At 43.0% G+C, this 21,970-nt stretch overlaps 1 protein-coding gene across 1 annotated transcript; it reads right to left on the bottom strand.

The window, feature by feature from the left end:
• Positions 1 to 19,650: 19,650 nt before the first annotated feature.
• LOC135982180 (myb/SANT-like DNA-binding domain-containing protein 2) lies at positions 19,651 to 21,629 on the bottom strand. The gene is made up of 2 exons (XM_065587644.1): positions 20,860 to 21,629; positions 19,651 to 20,262 (listed from the first exon to the last, which is right to left on the bottom strand). The coding sequence occupies exons 1-2, from the start codon at positions 21,398 to 21,400 to the stop codon at positions 20,096 to 20,098; spliced, it is 708 nt and encodes a 235-aa protein (XP_065443716.1). The 5' UTR covers positions 21,401 to 21,629; the 3' UTR covers positions 19,651 to 20,095.
• Positions 21,630 to 21,970: the final 341 nt, after the last annotated feature.

Raw genomic sequence — 21,970 nt, 5'->3', positions numbered from 1 at the left:
GGTACAGCTACACTGCATGCTTCTTTCAGTGGTGTGTAGTGTGCGTATCAGCATGCCCCCTCCCCCCGTATGAGTATAAATAGTAGTGTAGCTGGTGAGATAGAGTTTAGATGAGTAAAGACACACCTGAAGGGTGTGGGCATGTACTCAGGTACATGCCTGGTGTAGCTTTTATTCACCAAACTCCAGCAGCATACATTGCACACCACCAACACTGGTGCATAGTGTAGACATATATACATAAGTCCTGGGGCCTGAAGCCCTAGAATAGGGAGCTGAACAGGGGCTCTGTAGGGGAGGAAGTTCTCTTCCAGCATCTGTTGGTGAGCAAGGAGAACTGAATTGGCCAGTCCTCATTTGCATTTCTGTTATGTGACACTTTGGGGCATTTTGGTTAAAATTCTGTTGTTTGGGAGTAATAAAACATTATTATCCCCATTGGAAATATAAGGACAAGAGAACTACACCAAATGTGCCTGGGTGACGGCTCATTCTGGCTAAACACCCAGTCTTTCACCAACAGGCTAGAGAGAGGGGGAAATTGTACCCACTTTGCAATGGGAGTGTATTCCAGGTGATGAGGACTCTGCTCTGGGTCTGATGTGCTTTTCATTCCTTTATGAACACTTTCACAAAGGAGTTGGTTTTGCAAAGAGGTGACTTTCAGTGCAGAGATAGCATTGAGGCAGCAGACAGATGGCTGTGCATCCCAAGGCAGGAGAGAGATGGCTTTCGCTGAACCTGAAGAGAGAAGCAGCATAGATAAGGAGCTCTGGTAAGGGCACCCCTATCCAGCAAACAATAATGCTGTAATCACTAAAGATAGACCCCCACCCCCTCCCAGAGTACTTCCCTTAGGGGCTAGGGGCCTGAAGTCTGGACTCTGCTAACCCTGGATAACAAACAGTGAGTGGGGATACTGTAGAGAAGGAGAAGTAGTTTTCACAGGAACAAATTACATTGCTGGATGCTTGTAACTGTGAGTGGAGCACTGAGTTTAAGACTATGGCCAGGACATCCTTGGGGTGGTGAATCTTGCTTAATAGCTATTGTTTTTTTTATTATTGGTATTCCCAAATTTATTCTGTGTTCTCCTTCCCCACCCCCTTAATAAAGTTATCCCAGACTCTGTGTTGTGAGTGGGGAAGTATTGCCCATTAAAGTCACCCAGAGGGGTTTTTAATATTTCCAGGTTTCTGGGTGGTGGCTTGAGCTGGTGGTTTTTGTTAGTTGTTATAAGGAACCTCTAGATATTTGAACCTGGCCCCTTTTGCTGCCAACAACACCTGGCAGAAGCATCACACATATGATGGGACCTGAGTGGAGTTTCAAGAGAGTGGAATATTCAGGTCCACATAATCCTGAGATATCGTCAGTAATCTGTCTAGAGCCTGTGGGTCAAATCTCCTGGTCCATTCCAGCTGTCTTGCACAGCTTAGTATATTTGTGGCTTGTTGGACTGAGATTCACAACACCACCTCCTAAAAAGCAGAGATTGCTATAGCTCAATATGAGAAAAGCAGAAAGGCACTCAGAAAACCACCAGGGACTTCTCTATTGCCATTTTTTAACATAGAAGGTACTCAGATATGGTGGTGCAGGGCAGGAGTATAAAGGGCAAAATCAGAATTTTGAAAGTAAGGCCAGTATCTGTTTCTTAAAGGATATTGTTAAAGTGACATTCAACAAACCAGTCTGCATGCATTCAGAAAACAGATCATATGTGCCAGCTCGTTTACTGTGCATTTTAACATAAGTGGTTTTGGGAGCGAAGGAATATTTAGGCCTGACAGAAGCCTGCTGTGGATTTTAAGAGTCTGTTCTGATAATGTTTAACATGGTTATGGTGGAAAAGCTTTATCAAAGAGGAAGGTTTTGTAGCATTTCCTAAAGGTGGCCAGGCTCTGGATTCATCATATTTCCTCTGGGAGTTCATTCTAGAGTCAGCTCCTTTTGACTGAGAATGCTTCATCTCTGACTCTCAGGCACTTTATTCTAGGCTTTGTGATTTGAATTGTATTAGAGGAGCATAGTCTTGATAGCTGGAGATGCAGTCTCTAACGTAACTGAGATTTGATCCATTAATTGTTCTGAAGATTAAGACCAAAAATTTAAATTGGCAGCGGCACTGAACTGAGAGCCAGAAGAGTAACTGGAGCTTGGTCGGGATGTGTTAATAGTGGTCTAACCTCTGGAGTGGTTACAACTACAGTAGTAACTGAAATGCAGAATACCAGTTTGAGAAATGCTTGGATTAGTGAGCTGACACAGAGTATAACCTAGCCAAAGAACTGTTAAGGTTGAGAGAAAACATCACTAATTTTAAAGATAAAAATCCAAAGTAAATGATAAAATAAAAAAGAAAAGAAAAATCCTCTTAAGAAGACAGGAAATGTAAATTTAATCATAACTCTACAAGAAACCTAGAGAGGATTGCAGAGCTAGTCAACTTTTCAAATTTCAAAATTTCAGTGAAATTTCAAAATTTGAAAGTGAAATTTAAACAAAAAACTTCTCATATTTACTTGACCAACTGTAGAAATGGTCAATATATTTAATTTTAAAATTTCCAATTTTGAAAAAAGTGATTTTTGCCCCCCCCTTCCCCTCCCTTTATTTTTTAACCAGCTTTATTGAATAACTTATTTAGGCCAATCAGGTTGTTGCCCAACCTTATTTAGGCTTGTTAGGATCTGATGAGCCTCATAATGTTTCCAATCGTTAGTTAAATGACTGTGAAGGGACCAAAGTCTGCAGAGAGTGGGAGGCCCCCAGATGACCTACTAAAACTTTCTAAGATTCCTAACTAAGATTCCTAACTGGCTTTAAGTAAGTATATGGGGCCACAGTCATTCCTGGGGTAATTGCCTGTACAATGGACAGGTTTATTTTTGTAGTTCACTGTAAGATTCTAATCAGAATCTGCTTTCCCTCACCATCACCTTCGTCCCTATTCTGTTCCACCAGCCTGGCACTGTGTTGGCTCAATCTCTTCGTCCTTTTCCTACTACCATATGCAGCAGGATATGGTTATGAACCCTGTGAGGTGTTCCAAGGAAGTGTGACTTAACACATTAACGCTTCTTGCTGTACATTTAAAGGCACAAGTCATAACACATTGTGCTGTTATTGAGGGGGGAGAATAATTTACCAGTCATCATGATACAACTGGGATAAAGCTTACACGTGTTAAGTGGGAAACACTTACCTTTCTTACACGGTCCACTATCCAGTAAATGTTTCTTTGTTCACCTCTGAAAATGATGGAACTCAGTGAATATGAACTTTGGCTAGCAAGTGGAGGGAGGGAAGAAGCTTAGTTTGCACATAGTAATTCAGCTATATCTATTTTTTAAAGATTTTGCTTATATGTTTAGTTCACTTGCCTCCCAAATGATACAGCTGGTATGAATATTGTTTATAACTTGTTTTTAACATTAAAAGTTTGAAAATATCCCATTAGAAATATTGTATAACTAAAAGGCGGAATAAAAGAAGGATGACAGGAATCTGGCAGGCAATGGCCATATATCATTGTTTTAATTTTTAAGTGTATAGAGTTACCTCTTTGTTCCAAATATTAACTTGCTTTAACCAGCACGTGCTCTTTTTAAGCAGCATAACAAATATGTAACATTACACACACTTAGATATTAAAAAATCCAGGCAGCACTGTGCCCTGCGTAATTCCATACATATCCCCAACTTTCCTTTCCAAGTGAAAAATTAAATTCTTTGTTCAGTTGAAACTTGTCAGCTAATTTGAGGTATATTATATTTGGGACTTTCTCACAAGTTCTATTGCAGATTGGATTCTATAAAGGAATTTAGCCATGGTCCTGATACAAAGTCCTGGAATAATAATATCTGGTTCTTTTAATTCATAGAGGTCGTGCCATGTTACAGAGGTAATAAGTATCATGTTAAAGAGGAAACTGAGGTGCAATGATTTTCCCCAGGGTCACTCATCAGGTCAGAGCCAAGAATAGAACTCAGGTTTCCTGAGTGCTAGTGTAGTGCAATGCTCTATTTATTATACCACACAAACTTAATGGAAGGAAATGAAAATTTAAGTCAATGGGAGTCTTTCCGTTGACTTCAGTGGGCTTTTGATCAGGCCCTGCATTATTAATTTCTGGCTAGTGGCAGATATCAGAGTGATGAGCAAGCTTATAAGACAGAAGAGAGGGGATGAAATCTTGTCCCTTAGATCTATGCATAGTGACCACATACATGTGGATCTCACCCCTTCCATGAGGAAGAAGTACTCTACCACCTCCACAGCACCTTTCCCCCCTTTACTAAATACCTTGTTAAATACATCTGGGAATGTGCATGGGGGGAGCACAAGGACTGGTTGCGTGGAAGGACGATGATTGGGCAGAAATGGTGGATGCACATTGTCCTTACTCCACTCCAGCAGAAATCTCTTAGAAAAGATAACATAACGTTTTACTCTCTCTTCTGACAGTGCTATCCAGACCAGGGTTCCCTCTATAACAGGGGTCCCCAGGGCATGGAGCCGTTCTTCAAGGAAACACAGTAAATTGTTGGGGGCACATCTACAGAATGGTAGCCCTGTGTCTTCACACCAGTCCTGGTGCTCTTTCCCCTCAAATAGAGACACAAGGTCCTAAGAACTTTGTTTGGGGTAGGTGTTCATGGCATCGGAGGTTCCCTCTGGAAATGAAGATGGGGCTTAAGACTTTATTTTCCTCTTCTGCAGACTTTTGATGGGTTTCATAGGGTTACTGTGTCCATGCATCCTTGTCCCTCCCATTCCTCTTGTATGTTTCCATAAGCACATCTCTGACCCGCTATGTATATCAGGTGGCTGGGTTGGAGGATCCTTCTGCCTAGTCTAAGAACTGGAGGGATAGTACCACATAGGCTGAAATTTGTGTATGGAGGCTCTGAACTACATGAGGATCCTGAAAGTACAATGCAGTCTGCTGTATAGTGGAATACATTTTAAGTGTCGCCAGTATAGCTTGTCCAAAAAAAATAAAAAGAGAGAGACAAAATTTCAAATGGCGAAATTTAATAAAAGAAAAAATCATGGAAATCCCATGGATTTGTTTTCCTGATTTTTGACCAAGTATAGTGCTGGTTTAGATTTAAAAAAAAAAAAAATTGAAACTGAAATGAAATTTTGATTTAAAAAAAGCTTTCCAATATTTTTTTGCCATCTGTTGCCCACTGCACACAGAAATGTGCAAACATTTCCAGGCCTCCTGTAGTCTCTGATAAACCTGATTCCTTCCACCTGAAGATGCTTTATGCTTAGACAGCTACAGAAATTTTTCCCTTTTGCCACACTGATGTACAGATTTTTGCTGATATGTTAATGATACTCTGAGCAGTAGTCACTAACGGGTGAGTAGCATCTAATATTTTGGGTTTGCCTTGACGCCTCTGTGACGTTATTGACATAAACTGGGACCGTCTAGATCATTGTTGCAACCAAGGTCCTGTAGTGGCACCCAAATCTTGTATAAAGGGGGTCAAATGGGGTGTCTAGGACAAGGCTATGGTTTACTGGTTATGATTATGCTGTCTATATGTGTGTATCAGTTTTGTAGTTAAAGTTATGAATATTGGCTCTATACTGTCTGTATGACAAACTTATGCTATGCTTCTGGGTGACATCCCAGACAAGCTGAGATTAGCTCTGCCTAGCCTGCTTGATGGCCCATTAAGGACCATCAGCTGTACAATGGACCCATTGAGAGAAGGCAGATACGCCTTGTAACTCAGCGAAGTATGCAGGGACTGGCCCATGTGACTCCAGACTCCATTTGGCTGTAATTTTCCACAGTAAGAACAAGGAGGTGTTCTTACTCCTGGAAAAGACTATATAAGGCTGATGCCTCATCTCCATCTTGTCTTCAATCCTGCTTCATACCTCTGGAGGAACTTTGCTACAAGCTGAAGCTTTGAACTAAGGACTGAGGACCCATCCCAGCGGGGGATGTATTCCAGAGACTTGATTTAAACCTGCAGTTTATTCCATCGCTGCTGCAAGCCTGAACCAAGAACTGTGCCATTACTGTATGTAATTGATTCCATTTAACCAATTCTAACTCTCATCTCTATCTTTTTCCTTTTATGAATAAACCTTTAGATTTTAGATTCTAAAGGATTGGCAACAGCGTGATTTGTGGGTAAGATCTGATTTGTATATTGACCTGGGTCTGGGGCTTGGTCCTTTGGGATCAGGAGAACATTTTTCTTTTACTGGGGTATTGGTTTTCATAACCATTTGTCCCCATAACGAGTGGCACTGGTGGTAATACTGGGAAACTGGGGTGTCTAAGGAAATTGCTTGTGAGACTTGCGGTTAGCCAGGGGGTGAGACCGAAGTCCTCCTAGTCTGGCTGGTTGGGTTTGCCTTAGAGGTGGAAAAAACCCCAGCCTTGGGCTGTAACTGCCCTGTTTGAGCAATTTGTCCTGAGTTGGCACTCTCAGTTGGGTTCCACCAGAACCGCATTGTCACAGCCTCCCACATTTTTCCAAGCAACATCTCCATTTGATGATATTTGATGAATCACCTGCATGGGGTCATTTTTGGGCTGTAAATTGATGTAGCAGACCAATAAGTAGGAAATTTGAGCCTGTGCACAGAATTTAGAGGCAAGTTTTGTAGGTTAAACATGTATCATGTGGGACCATACCTTAGGATTTAGGACACCTTAGGATTTAGGCTACAAATCCTCCACTGTAGAAAAAACCATCAAGAGGCATTCCTCACAGTCTGACATTACATGACCCAGCCTGTTTTATGTTGATGTTGCACTGTATTTCCTCATTCAAGTCATTTTGTGTAGACGGCTTGACACCACAACACAGTGGCAAAAGTGCATTGCCAGGGCCTTCATGAGCTCCTTCTCATTTCCTCTTTCCCCACAGAATGACCCTGTGGGGGGTCTCTGGGCCAAGAATGTGAACTTGCCACCAGTCAGTTTTTAACTGCTACAGCTGGACAGGACCAATTAATTTACTCTTTTTCTCACTTCTTTCATGGGTGCGTCATCTATTGTTGAAAAACACAAAGAATTTCACATTCTGATGTAATCTAGTGTAACTTGTCCAAAACAATATTAGATTTATTCCATTTGCTGTAAGAAAGATATTGCTAGAATGCAGCCCATTTGGCAAAACTTGTCTCATAGTTCTGGGCAAGGATTCAATCACCTGTTGCTAAGATACTTCAAAAATATTGTCTGTTTTTAAATGTTCCTTTTTAATTGAATAAACTGTTACTTTGAAATATTGGTGCAGAGGCTTAAAAGGTCTTTCAAATCATAACTTTTTCAGGAGGACAAGTTTCAGAATGGTTTAAATGAAACAGCTGCAGCTGGTGATTGTATTCTTTACTTAAGCTTTAGAACATTGTATAAAGACAATGACTGCTTCTATATTGAAAACTGTGTTATTTGAACAACATAAAACAGTCCTGTTTAAAATGTTGATGGTAAATAGGCTTGATCTGCACTATCCATATCAACTGTGTGTAACAAAATCAAAGACATAGGTCTGAGTGTAGGGACTTTGAGAAGGAATGAGAAGACTATAGAGTGACCATACTATTCCTAGAAGTGAGGTTTTTTACCCATGAAAGCTTATGCCCAAATAAATCTGTTAGTCTTTAAGGTGCCACTGGACTCCTTGTTGTTTTTGTGGATGCAGACTAATTTGGCTAGCCCTGATACTTCATACTATTCCTGTTATATTCATTTAGGTCCATTCAGCTAGATGGGTGTAAAAGGGGTAGTAATGTGTCCCTATCATTTTGTACTTAGAGTTAACAAATTAACTTTAATGTTCTTCAGAGAAATTACAAATATTATTTCAAAATCAAACTTTCTCTCAGACTCTGTTGTTGGAGAGAGCAGACAGATCATACTTCCTGTAGGAGGAGACAAAAATCAGTTGATTGCCAAATCATACCCCTAATGTATATGAAAGCCAGAGAGTTGATATCAGTAGGATTTTACTGACTGTCTGGGTTATTTCCTATCTTATTCCAATAGAATTTACAGACCGAAGGAGTATTCTTCTTGCCTAATAAAATTGCACTTAGTATATTAACACTTCTCGGCTGTGACAATCTCAGGTAAATACTGAACTGGATTTTGAAGCCTAAGGAGAATTAAGGAGCTGTCTTTCTAATTTATGTCTTGTAGTCTGCAAAGAGCAGGGAGTGTTTCATTCTGCTACCCTGCTTTCTTTGGTGAATGATTGTATAGGGCTTCAGAATGGGTTTAACTTTTACCCTTGGCTAGAGAACACTGCCACAGCAAGGCCTTCATGCAAGGAGAGGAGTATATATTCTTCCTTGTGGGTCAGGGAAGGAGAAAGGAAAGATTAGCCAATTTCCCCATCAAATATAAGGATGGACCTGAGCCACAAAATTCAGATATGGATTTCCAAAAAGTCAGCCCCTCACTCCCACCCCCAGTTGAGTGCTGGCTAGATGCTGGAATCTAGGTTTTATACTTTTTTAGAGCGAAAAAGACCTGCTGCAAATCTTAGATCCATATTTAGGTTTTTACTTTCTCCCTCAAAGTTATTGGTTTTTAAGATAGAATTTTGGTTTAGGCCCATTTCTAAACTTGAATAGGTTTTGGTGCCTTTTATTTTATATGATAGTTAAGACTAGTCAGGTAAAGAAAAAAGATTTCAAGAGCCAGACTCAAAATAGCACATTTTAAGTGCTGAATTTTTTTTTCCGGGAGGTTTCTCCATTGACTTTTTATTATCCCCATAAATCATAGAGTCATTTAGGCTGGACAGGACTGCTGGTGGGTCATGTAGTCCATCCCCTTGCATTATTCCAAAACCACTCCTAAATAGATGGGTCACCTAACCTTGAATAGCTGAAATGACGGTGATTCCACAAACCTCTTTTGGCAGCATGTTACAGTGCCTAACTGTTCTCAAAGTTTATCAATTTTTTTTCTAACATTTAACCTAAGTTTTCCCAATTGTAGCTCAACCCCATCACTTTTTGGTTTATCCTCCGGGACTAATGAGAATAATTGGTCTTCATCTACTTTATCTAACTTGTCTTTTCATGTATTTGTAGAGCTGTGCAAAATACTTTGTTGAAACTTGGAATTCAGGCCAGGGTCACTTAAAGTTTGCTAAGTTTCACGGGCCTGTTGGACGCTGAAAATATGGAGAATTTGAGGTATTGGACATAAGTTAAACTAGGTAGGTTACAACCCTCAAGGATTACTACCAAATGAAATGTTCATATCAACCACTGAATTACACGCAGTTCTCCTGCACGTCCCTGCGGCCTGCACCAATTCCTACAGCTCCCATTGGCCAGGAATGGTGAACCGCAACCACTGGGAGCTGCGGGCGGCCGTGCCTGCAGACAGTTAATATAAACAAACTGTCTCATGGCCTGCCAGCAGATTACCCTGATGGGCTGCGTTCGGCCCGCAATCCGCAGGTTGCCCACCACTGATTTATACTGTCGTTTTTCAAGTGCTTTACAAAGGAGGGAAAGAACTGCTATCCTGGTTTTATAGATGAATAAACTGAACTACATGGAGAGGAAGGATTCCACAGCAGAGCCAAGGCTAGAATCCAGCTCCTGACTCCCATTCGGGTGCAGCTTTTCCTTCAATTTTCTTTTGATCGTGCTCAGTTCTTTTAATAGTTCATAATTTTCCAAACCATTTGGACCTGATCCTGAGAGTGGTGCTGAGTTCCCACTGATGCTCAGCACTTCTTACAGAAATGCGAAGTTTATTTCTCATTCCTCTGAACTCTATCAATTTTTCTCCCTTTTAAAAATGCAATACCCAAAACACAGTACTCGAATTAATACCTGTCTGATGCAAATTAAACTAGATTAATTACCTTTGTTTTACATATGAAACTTTCATTAATATAGCCCAACGTATAGCACATGAGTTTAAGCACCTATTTTAATAGCACGACCATTCAAATAAAAAAATCTAGTGAGTCAGGGCAGTTTTTGAAGCCGCCCCAATTTATACCAGTTTAGGATCTGGCCCCAGTGGCTTTGGAAACATCAAATCTACTCCTTCAATAGAGCTGGATATGCTAGAAATTGCCAGAACACAATAGAGAAATTGGTAATTCTATTCTTTTGTTAAGCTTTAGAAGTAGCATTAAAAAATAAAATCCCATATATAAGTAGAGTTAGTTTAAAAATGATTATATGACTTCTCAGGGAGTGCTGAAGTTTTTTCCATTTCATAGGGTTCGAAACAACCCAATTTTCCATTTTTAACTAAATTTGAACTGACACTTTGCTGTTACTGAGAGCCTGGGTTTCACTCGCTAAAAATGTCTGATTTTGATAAAATTGATAGATTGATGGATTGAATAAAAGGGGCACACAATATTGTGGAAAATATTGTGGAAAAAACAAAAATTGATGATGTTGACAATTTTCTGCAAAAACATGAAAAAGGCCATTGTAAAATAAATAATTTTGGTAAATAATGTTGAGCATATATAAGCAACATTTGAACAAAATGAAACCATCCATATTTACCATCTAGAAAGTCAGATAGTCTGTCCTCCTGCAGTGGTCAATCCTACCTTCTTTAGGAGAAGTGTGACATTCCCATAATAATTATGCATTACTAAACAATGTGAGGAAACTGCTTCCTGCCCCAGCAAAAAGATTATGCTTATTGAGCAATACTTACAGTAATGTAACTGCAGTGTTTAGGACCATTACTGTAAAATATTTTATCTGGTTAGAGTACCTTGTGCCCTGAATTATAAGAATTAATAGCCCTTATAACATTTTATCCAGTTAGTAACTGTATGTGCTATTTGTTGTCATATAAACGTGTCTAATACATTTGTATACCTTATGAAGCTACAATTTTTGTCTCTATGCTCTACTACAGTGAGTTCCACACCTTAATTAGAAGTTGGGTTGAAATAAATTATTTCCTTTATCTATTATGAATTTGCCGCAATTTAATTAGAAGTCTGTTTTTCTGGCCTCCATATGAAAGCTAAATAGCAGCTCTTAGATACTGAGGCTAGGTCTACACTACCCGCCTGAATCGGCGGGTAGAAATTGATCTCTCGGGGATCGAATTATCGCGTCTCGTCGGGACGCGACAATCGATCCCCGAATCGACGCTCTTACTCCACCAGCGGAGGTGGGAGTAAGCGCCATCGACGGGGAGCCGTGGAGGTCGATTTTGCCGCCGTCCTCACAGCGGGGTAAGTCGGCTCCGATAGGTCAAATTCAGCTACGCTATTTGCGTAGCTGAATTTGCGTATCTTAAATCGCCCCCCCCCCTGTAGTGAAGACCTGCCCTAAGATGATGGGCACATTTCAATAGGTGGGTAAGAGCACCCATTTTTTCCTTCTCAGTGCCACTCATTGTTATTTTCATGTTCCATTGCTCCCTATAATCTTCTCCAGTTACAACGTTCATTTCATTGATTGGAATGGCCATTAAGCCAGAACTAAGAACTGAAGCCATTAAGCAGTTATGCTTCTCTTGGTTTATGGGAATAAAGAGCCTTTAAATAAATTATTGTATTTTATTCAGTAGGGCTGGCTCTGATAAATCTATAAAATGAAATCCATACGGGTGAGGTGGTGGTGTAGATGCACATAAATGGGTTCTCCACCTGCACACATGCATAGTGATATTGTCCAACTCTTACGCATTTCAAATGAATTGAAACACTATAAATAACTCCTCTGGCAAACTTGCAAACAGTAACTTTTGGATTAAACTGCAGCCTTTGCAAAATAATGTTTGTTGTCAGATCAGCGAATAGTACAGTTCACTGGGCTTAAAGTATGTCATTGAGTCCACTACTTCCCATAACACCATTAGATTTAATTCTGTTTCATCTCATACAGGAATTAGTCAACACAGTTTAAATAAATGGAATTCTCTGTATTTTAAAAAAACAAACTAAACAACAGTGATTATCCAGCAATCCTCAAGGGCTAGGCCTTCCCCAACAGTTAACAATCGATTTGTCAAAGTGACCCACAGGTCAAAAGACATTCCTTTTGGTTAATAAACTCTGCTTGTCCGTAGGTCATTTCTGTCCAGCTTTGTTTCAGCCAATTTAGGGTATGTCTACATTGCAATTAGACACCCATGTCTAGCCCATGCCAGCAGACATGGGTGTGACGTTGCACTCCATATGATTTTATGAAAGTATGCTGATGAGTGTGAACATAATGTAACTAAAATATGCTTCATGCAAAAGGTCTCTTGTAAGGTATCATTACAAAGCTTATAATCTACTGAGTGTGGTCATCCTATTTGTGTAAATGTTTCACTCTTGTATCTGAAACTAGAAATATGAAATATAACTCTGAGGGCCTATTGTAATTATGCAAAGTGTGGGCCATTAATGGTGGTTTGGAATCTTGATGGCTCCCATCAACCAGGACAATTGACTGTAGATGGCTCTGTTTTAGTTGTAAGTCTTCTTGTATAAGTGTGTGCTGGCAAGTGGGTAATGAAGTCTTACAGTGACATGATCATGTCACCTGAACTGGAATCCATCTTTAACCTGGTGCTTTTCCATTGAGAAGGAGGGGTGGTAACCCAGAGAGGGACAAAGGATTCCTGCCTTATGCAAAAGATATATAAGTGGGTGGAACACAACAAAGAGGGCGGCCATCATGAGAAATTCCCTAGCTATCACCTGATCTGGAACAAGGGCTGTACCAGGGGAAAGGATTGTGCCAAGACTAGGAAGGCATCTAGTCTGTGAAAGAAACTTATTGAAACATATCTGAGGGTGAGATTTTATCTGTATTCAGTTTTCTTACTGTATTAGACATAGACTTGCGTGTTTTATTTTATTTTGCTTGGTAAGTCACTTGTTCTCTCTGCTATTACTTGGAACCACTTAAATCCTACTTTCTGTATTTAATAAAATCACTTTTAATTTATTCATTAACCTGGTTACAGCAGGATTGGCCCCTGACTTTTACAACTTGAGCTGAAATATCCTGAATTTACACTTTCAGTGAAAGTTTTCCTCAAAAAGAATTGACTTTAATTTTACAAAAATCTAAAAAAAAATAATTAAAAAAATGTAGACTTCCCAAACAGCTAGCCAAATTTTTCCATTTTCAAAATTTCATTTAAATTTTTTTGAAGTTTTTTGTTCCATTGTTAAGTTGTAGTGCAGTTAGGATCCAACCTTACCTTTGGAAAATCTGAGTTAATATCTTGGATAATTGGGACTTTAGCCTGATTTTGTACACATGGTTAGGACTAGTCCACACTACAACTTTTAACTGTATTGTTATCAAGTCATGAGAGAGTCCTGTTGTAAGAGGGTCCCCAACTCAGTGATATCAAGAGTGCAGAGAGGGCTTTAGTGGGCCAAGACTGACACAGGAAATGAGTCATCACACTGACTTTCATTATATATTTGCCCCAAAGGCACTGATGGTCCCTATTAGGTGCAGTATTTGTGCATTAAGACAAGGTGAAATAATCATGCCATCAACACTCTTCATCTGTGTATCACAAAATAAAACTTCATTAAAGGACCAGGTGGGTGGGTTAATAGCTGTACCTGGGAGGCAGCATGGTCTAGTGTTTATGACCTTAGACTGGGATTCAGGAGACCAGGATTTTGAACTCACTTCTGCCACTGATCTGCTGTGTGACGTGGGCAAATTTCACTTCTCATTTTTTGTTTTATACAGACTGAAATCACTTTGGCATAGGGATTATATCTTACTATATCTTTTTACAAAACTAAGCACAATGGGTCCCCATCTCAGTTGGGGTCTCTAGGCAAATAACTAGGAGTGATAATAATAATTAGTAAGTAAACTGGTCACCCACCTGCTGTTCAGACTCATTTTATGTGTGTTCAGACATTCTAAAGGGTGTTGAAAAGATTGGATTGAAGATTTAATTAAGTAAATCACAGACAGGCAAACTGATTAAATAGATGCACAACACAAGCAGATACACTTGAATTCATCTGGGTTGGTAGCATTTAGAAATGGGTCCACACATCTGACCACCACTGTATTCCAGTCATCTTTCAGATTTGATGTCTATTAGTTTTTATCACTGCCACGTCCATCCCTCTCCAGATTTTAATTTGAAATGTGTGTTTTTCTGAGAACATAGTATTTCATCTTGTTTGTTTGTTTTGATTAAACAAAGATGTTCTGCTCCTTTCGTAGAAGTGATGTCACCTAATTGGCTACATGTTGGTTTAGCTTCTAAAGCCATAAAATGTGATTCTATACTTCATAGCTTTTAAGCTTGATTAAAGCAAGCTTCTCAAGTTCTCCAATAGCAGGGCTCCCTAGAAATTGAGAGAGATTCTCAAGTGGTTTAATGTTTTAAAAAAAATCTCTATTCCATTTTATACCCACAGGAAACAAAGCATTAAAGTTGGGGAGGGGAAAGGAAAAGTTCCTTCTGTGTCCCCCAAAGATGAGAACCACAGAGGATTGTTTTCCTTTCATGTGAAGAGATTGTCAGTGTTTCATTTCCTTAGCTTTCTATACGATATAAGCAATACTCTTAAATCACTAGTTAGCGGTTTTAATCTCAATCTCATCATCTAATTATTTTTACAACGCATTCTTGGAAGGGTGGAAATGGTTCTGCCAAGAGATGTTTCACAATAATTAGAAGCCCCAATGGATCTCTTAAGAATATTTAAAGGGTTCCATATGCAAGCTGTTCCATGGAACCATCCTGTATGCATCTCTTCATTTGAAGCAATAAGTCTTGACAGCTCTTGTTGCATTTTATTATAGCAAACATAACTCGTGCCAGCCAATCAGGTTTCTGGATGGCCAGGCATTATTCACTGAGAAAGATGATAAAGGAGAAACCTCAGTTAGCCGAAATGGTCTTGTTCACACAAATATGAGCTGTTTTAAAAATACTATTGTGGGTGAAGATGTTTCTGGCTGCACAGTAAGTCAAAGCTACATGCAATGAAGCAAACCACTAAGAGCAAATTGATCAATGCTTACTCTACTCCCCCAATATTCAATGGATAAACTTTAATTACCCATTTGGCACCAGTGCAGGAAAGCAAGTTGTCAAAGTCAAATCTGTGTATATTGAAACCTGACTGACTAATATGTGCCAGTACCCAATGCGTGCACACAAGTCACGCACTTGCACACAAACTTGGTAGAATTACTTGGCAGCCAGCAAGCCCTTTTACACAGAATGGGAATGATACAAAAGTGCTTATAATAAGAAAGCCGTATCAGTTGATATAAGCAGAAAAGAAAACAGAGAACTTTCTTGAGGTTGATTATTATGATGAGCCCTGGACATGGTACCCAAGCTTTCCAAAACCATTTTTCTCCCTCTGGCTCTTATGTACTCAACATATGGTCTTTGCCTATGCAAGGTGAGGGGGAAACTGAGCTGTGATAAACACCTTGGTCACTGAGAATAAAATACAGCCCTTTCTATCTAACTGTCTATGTACTTCAGAAAATACGAGATTTGCACCCATCGATGGGATATTTGTGTGCCTGCTATACATGTTCAAATGTGTGCATGCAATTGCACATACCTGAACTTGGAAAAGTGGCTCATAATGTCTTGGTATTAAAATGCAGACACATCCCTCCTGCTCCAGTTTTAAACGTGTTGGCTTTACTTTATTTGAAGTGAATACCTTGGCAGTTGTGCAGCAGCAGGAGCCAGTTTTCTCAGGACAAAATTATATTGACTTATGCCTAGCATGGTGGTGGGTAAGAGATAGAAAGTGTAGTATTTAAACACAAAAAACAGTGAATTACAACACTAACGTTCATTAGTTATTATTTTTTTAATTTTAATTTTAAAATATTTGTACTGTTACTTGAGAGATGCAGCTCTGAAATTCTCAGCCCCCATCACTCTCCACTGCACTTGTCAGTAATGCACTTGTCAGTAATAAGAACAGGAGTACTTGTGGCACCTTAGAGACTAACAAATTTATTAGAGCATAAGCTTTCGTGGACTACAGCGCACTTCTTCGGATGCATACAGAGTGGAATAAATATTGAGGATATATATATATACACACATACAGAGAGCATAAACAGGTGGGAGTTGTCTTACCAACTCTGAGAGGCCAATTAAGTAAGAGAAAAAAAACTTTTGAAGTGATAATCAAGCATCCGAAGAAGTGGGCTGTAGTCCACGAAAGCTTATGCTCTAATAAATTTGTTAGTCTCTAAGGGTACGTCTACACTACGAAATTAGTTCGAATTTATAGAAGCCGGTTTTATTGAAATCGGTTGTATACAGCCGATTGTGTGTGTCCACACAATAAAATGCTCTAGGTGCTCTAGTCGGCGGACCGCGTCCACAGTACAAGGCTAGCGTCGACTTCCAGAGCATTGCACTATGGGTAGCTATCCCACAGCTATCCCACAGTTCCCGCAGTCTCTGCTGCCCCTTGGAATTCTGGGTTGAGATCCCAATGCCCGGATGATGCAAAACAGTGTCGCGGGCGGTTCTGGGTACATGTTGTCAGGCCCCTCCCTCCCCCGTCACAGCAACGGCAGACAATAGATTCGCGCCTTTTTACCTGGGTTACCTGGGTTACCTGTGCAGACAACATGGAGCCCGCTCAGCTCAGCTCACCGTCACCATATGTCCTCTGGGTGCCGGCAGACGTGGGACTGCATTGCTACACAGCAGCAGCTGCTAACTGCCTTTTGGCGGTAGACGGTGCAGTAGACTGGTAGCCTTCATTGGCGATCTGGGTGCTGGCAGCCGTGGGGCTTGCTTTTTGGCAGTAAATGGTGTATTATGACTATTAGCCGTCCTATTACAAGTCGGGTCATCGCACGTTAGCAGAGTCTTCCCCGAGCAGCCGATTGTGCAATAGGCCTGAAGACCATCATCATACGCCGCCCCGTATTTGCTGCCAAGCACCCAGAAAGATGCCGAGGGCTATCAGTCACGCTGCACCGTCGTCTTAAGATGTAAAAAATAGATTTGCTCTGTATTCATTTGCTTCCCCCTCCCTCCGTCAAATCAACGGCCTGCTAAGCCCAGGGTTTTCAGTTTAATCTTTGGTGGGGACCATTCTGTGTGACAGTTGTTTGTGTTTCTCCCTGATGCACAGCCACCGTTCTTTATTTTAATTCCCTGTGCCTGTACGCCATGTCGTCACTCGGCCCGCCCTCCCTCCTTCCCCTAGTCCGTCAGATACTACGTTTGCGCCACAGCTCAGAGAGCTGAGAAGCGGTTCGCGCCTTTTCTTTGAATTCTGGGTTGAGATCTCAATGCCCGGATGATGCAAAACAGTGTCGCGGGCGGTTCTGGGTACATGTCGTCAGGCCCCTCCCCCCTCGTCACAGCAACGGCAGACAATACATTCGCGCCTTTTTACCTGGGTTACCTGTGCAGACAACATACCACGGCAAGCATGGAGTCCGCTCAGCTCAGCTGAGCTCACTGTCACCATATGTCCTCTGGGTGCCGGCAGACGTGGGACTGCATTGCTACACAGCAGCAGCTGCTAACTGCCTTTTGGCGGTAGACGGTGTAGCATGAGTGATAGTCGTGGGGCTGGCAGCCGTAGGGCTGCATTGCACCAGCCCCTTGCCAGGCGATGGTATATTATGACTGGTACCCATCGTCGTCATACTGGTATGGCTGTCAATCATGGCCACCTGGGCAGACATGCTACTGTTTCGATGATGATGGCTACCAGTCGTAATATACTATTTTCTGCCAATTGCCCAGTATTGTCTGCTAAGCACCCAGAAGAGGCCGAGGGCGATGCTGGGTGCTGGCGGACGTGGGGCTGGCAGACGTGGGGCTGCATTGCTACACAGCAGCAGCCCCTTGCCTTTTGGCAGATGATGGTATTTTATGATTGGTATCCGTCATCGTCATACTGGTATGGCTGTCACTCATGCTGCACCGTCGGCTGCCACCTTAAGATGTAAAAAATAGATTTGTTCTGTGTTCATTTGCTTCCCCTTCCTCCGTGAAATCAACGGCCTGCTAAGCCCAGGGTTTCCAGTTTAATCTTTGGGGGGACCATTCTGTGTGACAGTTGTTTGTGTTTCTCCCTGTTCCTGTACCTGTACGCCATGTCGTCACTCGGCCCTCCCTCCTTTCCTCCCTCCCTCCTTCCCGCCCTCCTTCTCCTGGTCCATCAGATACTACTTTCGCGCCTTTTTTCTGACCAGGCGCCATAGCTAGCACTGGGATCATGGAGCCCGCTCAGATCACCGCGGCAATTATGAGCACTATGAACACCACGCGCATTGTCCTGGAGTATATGCAGAGCCAGAACATGCCAAGGCGAAACCCGGACCAGGCGAGGAGGCGATTGCAGCGCGGCGACGAGAGTGATGAGGAAATTGACATGGACATAGACCTCTCACAAGGCACCGGCCCCAGCAATGTGGAAATCATGGTGTCACTGGGGCAGGTTGATGCCGTGGAACGCCGATTCTGGGCCTGGGAAACAAGCACAGACTGGTGGGATCGCATCGTGCTGCAGGTATGGGACGATTCCCAGTGGCTGCGAAACTTTCGCATGCGTAAGGCCACTTTCATGGAACTTTGTGACTTGCTTTCCCCTGCCCTGAAACGCCAGGATACCAAGATGAGAGCAGCCCTCACAGTTGAGAAGCGAGTGGCGATAGCCCTGTGGAAGCTTGCAACGCCAGACAGCTACCGGTCAGTCGGGAATCAATTTGGAGTGGGCAAATCTACGGTGGGGGCTGCTGTGATCCAATTGCCAGGGCAATGAAAGACCTGGTGATAGCAAGGGTAGTGACTCTGGGAAACGTGCAGTCAATAGTGGATGGTTTTGCTGAAATGGGATTCCCAAACTGTGGCGGGGCCATAGACGGAACCCATATCCCTATCTTGTCACCGGAGCACCAAGCCACCGACTACGTAAACCGCAAGGGGTACTTTTCAATGCTGCTGCAAGCCCTGGTGGATCACAAGGGACGTTTCACCAACATCAACGTGGGATGGCCGGGAAAGGTACATGATGCTCGTGTCTTCAGGAACTCTGCTCTGTTTCGAAAGCTGGAGGAAGGGACTTTCTTCCCGGACCAGAAAGTGACCATTGGGGATGTTGAAATGCCTATCGTGATCCTTGGGGACCCAGCCTACCCCTTAATGCCATGGCTCATGAAGCCGTACACAGGCAGCCTGGACAGGAGTCAGGACCTGTTCAACTACAGGCTGAGCAAGTGCCGAATGGTGGTGGAATGTGCATTTGGACGTTTAAAAGCGCGCTGGCGCAGCTTACTGACTCGCTCAGGCCTCAGCGAAAAGAATATCCCCATTGTTATTGCTACTTGCTGTGCGCTCCACAATATCTGTGAGAGTAAGGGGGAGACATTTATGGCGGGGTGGGAGGTTGAGGCAACTCGCCTGGCCGCTGATTACGCGCAGCCAGACACCAGGGCGGTTAGAGGAGCACAGCAGGGCGCGGTGCGCATCAGAGAAGCTTTGAAAACGAGTTTTGTGACTGGCCAGGCTACTGTGTGAAACTTCTGTTTGTTTCTCCTTGATGAACCCTCGAACCCGCCCCCCCCCCCGACCCGGTTCACTCTACTTCCCTGTAAACCAACCACCCCACCCCACCCTTCCCTCCCGTTTGCAGAGGCAATAAAGTCATTGTTTTTTCACATTCATGCATTCTTTATTAGTTCCTTACAGAGGTAGGGGGATAATTGCCAAGGTAGCCTGGGATGGGTGGGGGAGGAGGGATGGAAAAGGACACACTGCATTTTAAAACTTTAACTCTTATTGAAGGCCAGCCTTCTGATGCTTGGGCGATCATCTGGGGTGGAGTGACTGGGTGGACGGAGGCCCCCCCACTGTGTTCTTGGGCGTCTTGGTGAGGAGGCTATGGAACTTGGGGAGGAGGGCTGTTGGTTACACAGGGGCTGTAGCGGCGGTCTCTGCTCCTGCTGCCTTTCCTGCAACTCAACCATACGCTCGAGCATATCAGTTTGATGCTCCAGCAGATGGAGCATTGCCTCTTGCCGTCTGTCTGCAAGCTGACGCCACCTATCGTCTTCAGCCCGCCACTTGCTCTGTTCTTCCCGCGATTCAGCCCGCCACCTCTCCTCTCATTCATATTGGGCTTTTCTCATCTCCGACATTGACTGCCTCCACGCATTCTGCTGTGCTCTATCAGCCTGGGCGGACATCTGCAGCTCCGTGAACATCTCGTCCCTCGTCCTACGTTTTCTCTTTCTAATGTTCACGAGCCTCTGCGAAGGAGAAACATTTGCAGCTGGTGGAGGAGAAGGGAGAGGTGGTTAAAAAAGACACATTTTAGAGAACAATGGGTACACTCTTTCATTACAAGGTCGCATATTTCGGCTTGCAGGCAGCCATCGTAGGCCACAGTGTTTTGGCTTTTTTAACCTTCTTAACATGCGGGAAAGGTTGCAAACAGCAGCGCATTTCCCATATCAAGGATGAATTGGGTTGTCCATTTAAAATGGGGTTTCAATGTAAAAGGAGGGGGCTGCGGTTTCCCGGTTAACATGCGGCACAAACACAAGTAAACCCCCCCCCCCACACACACACACACGATTCTCTGGGATGATCACTTCACCCCTCCCCCCACCGCGTGGTTAACAGCGGGGAACATTTCTGGTCAGAAGAGCAGGAACGGGCGCCTCTGAATGTGCCCTTAATAAAATCACCCCATTTCAACCAGGAGAGCTTTCTGGAGATGTCCCTGGAGGATTTCCGCTCCATCCCCATACACGTTAACAGACTTTTCCAGTAGATGTACTGGCCGCGATTGCCAGGGCAAAGTAATCATTAAACACGCTTGCTTTTTTTTTGTAATGTTTACAAATAGTTACAAAGTTACACTCACCAGAGGTCTCCTGTGTGCCCTGAGGGTCTTGGGTGAGTTCGGGGGTTACTGGTTCCAGGTCCAGGGTCACAAACATATCCTGGCTGTTGGGGAAACCGGTTTCTCCGCTTCCTTGCTGCTGTGAGCTACCTACAGTACCTCCATCGTCATCTTCCTCGTTCCCCGAACCGTCTTCCCTGTGTGTTTCTCCAGTGAGAGAGTCATAGCACACGGTTGGGGTAGTCGTGGCTGCACCCCCTAGGATCGCATGCAGCTCCGCGTAGTAGCGGCAAGTTTGCGGCTCTGCCCCGGACCTTCCGTTTGCTTCTCTGGCTTTGTGGTAAGCTTGCCGTAGCTCCTTAATTTTCACGCGGCACTGCTGTGTGTCCCTGTTATGGCCTCGGTCCTTCATGGCCTTGGAGATCTTTTCTAATACTTTTCCATTTCTTTTACTGCTACGGAGTTCAGCTATCACTGCTTCATCTCCCCATATGGCGAGCAGATCTCGTACCTCCCGTTCGGTCCATGCTGGAGCTCTTTTGCGATCCTGGGAGGACTCCATCACGGTTACCTGTGCTGATGAGCTCTGCGGGGTCACCTGTGCTCTCCACGCTGGGCAAACAGGAAATGAAATTCAAACCTTCGCGGGTCTTTTCCTGTCTACCTGGTCAGTGCATCTGAGTTGAGAGCGCTGTCCAGAGCGGTCACAATGAAGCACTGTGGGATAGCTCCCGGAGGCCAATAACGTCGAATTCCGTCCACACTACCCCAATTGCGACCCGCAAAGACCGGTTTTATCGCTAATCCCCTCGTCAGAGGTGGTGTAAAGAAACTGGTTTAAAGGACCCTTTAAGTCGAAAGAAAGGGCTTCGTTGTGTGGACGTGGCTTAATTCGGTTTAACGCTGCTAAAGTCGACCTAAACCCGTAGTGTAGACCAGGCCTAAGGTGCCACAAGTACTCCTGTTCTTTTTACGGATACAGACTAACACGGCTGCTACTCTGAAACTTGTCAGTAATGTGGTTGTTCAAATTGCAGGGATAGCCTAGATTTTCCACTCATTAAACAAATCACTCAGTTTCTCCTGCGGGTTTTTACATGAAGAAATCTCTTCCCAGAACACAGACTGGATA

This window comes from Chrysemys picta, chromosome 3 (assembly GCF_011386835.1).
Source record: "Chrysemys picta bellii isolate R12L10 chromosome 3, ASM1138683v2, whole genome shotgun sequence".
Lineage (NCBI taxonomy): Eukaryota > Metazoa > Chordata > Testudines > Emydidae > Chrysemys > Chrysemys picta.
Note: the sequence above shows the minus strand (reverse complement) of the source record. Positions and strands in the feature narration are given on the sequence as shown.

Excerpts from the sequence above, each read along its gene's own strand:
- LOC135982180 (XM_065587644.1), bottom strand. The coding sequence starts at position 21,400 with ATGGAGTCCTCCCAGGATCGCAAAAGAGCTCCAGCATGGACCGAACGG. Across the intron at positions 20,263-20,859 it reads GGGCACACAGGAGACCTCTG|CTGCAAATGTTTCTCCTTCG; the intron begins GTGAGTGTAACT and ends CTCCTCCACCAG.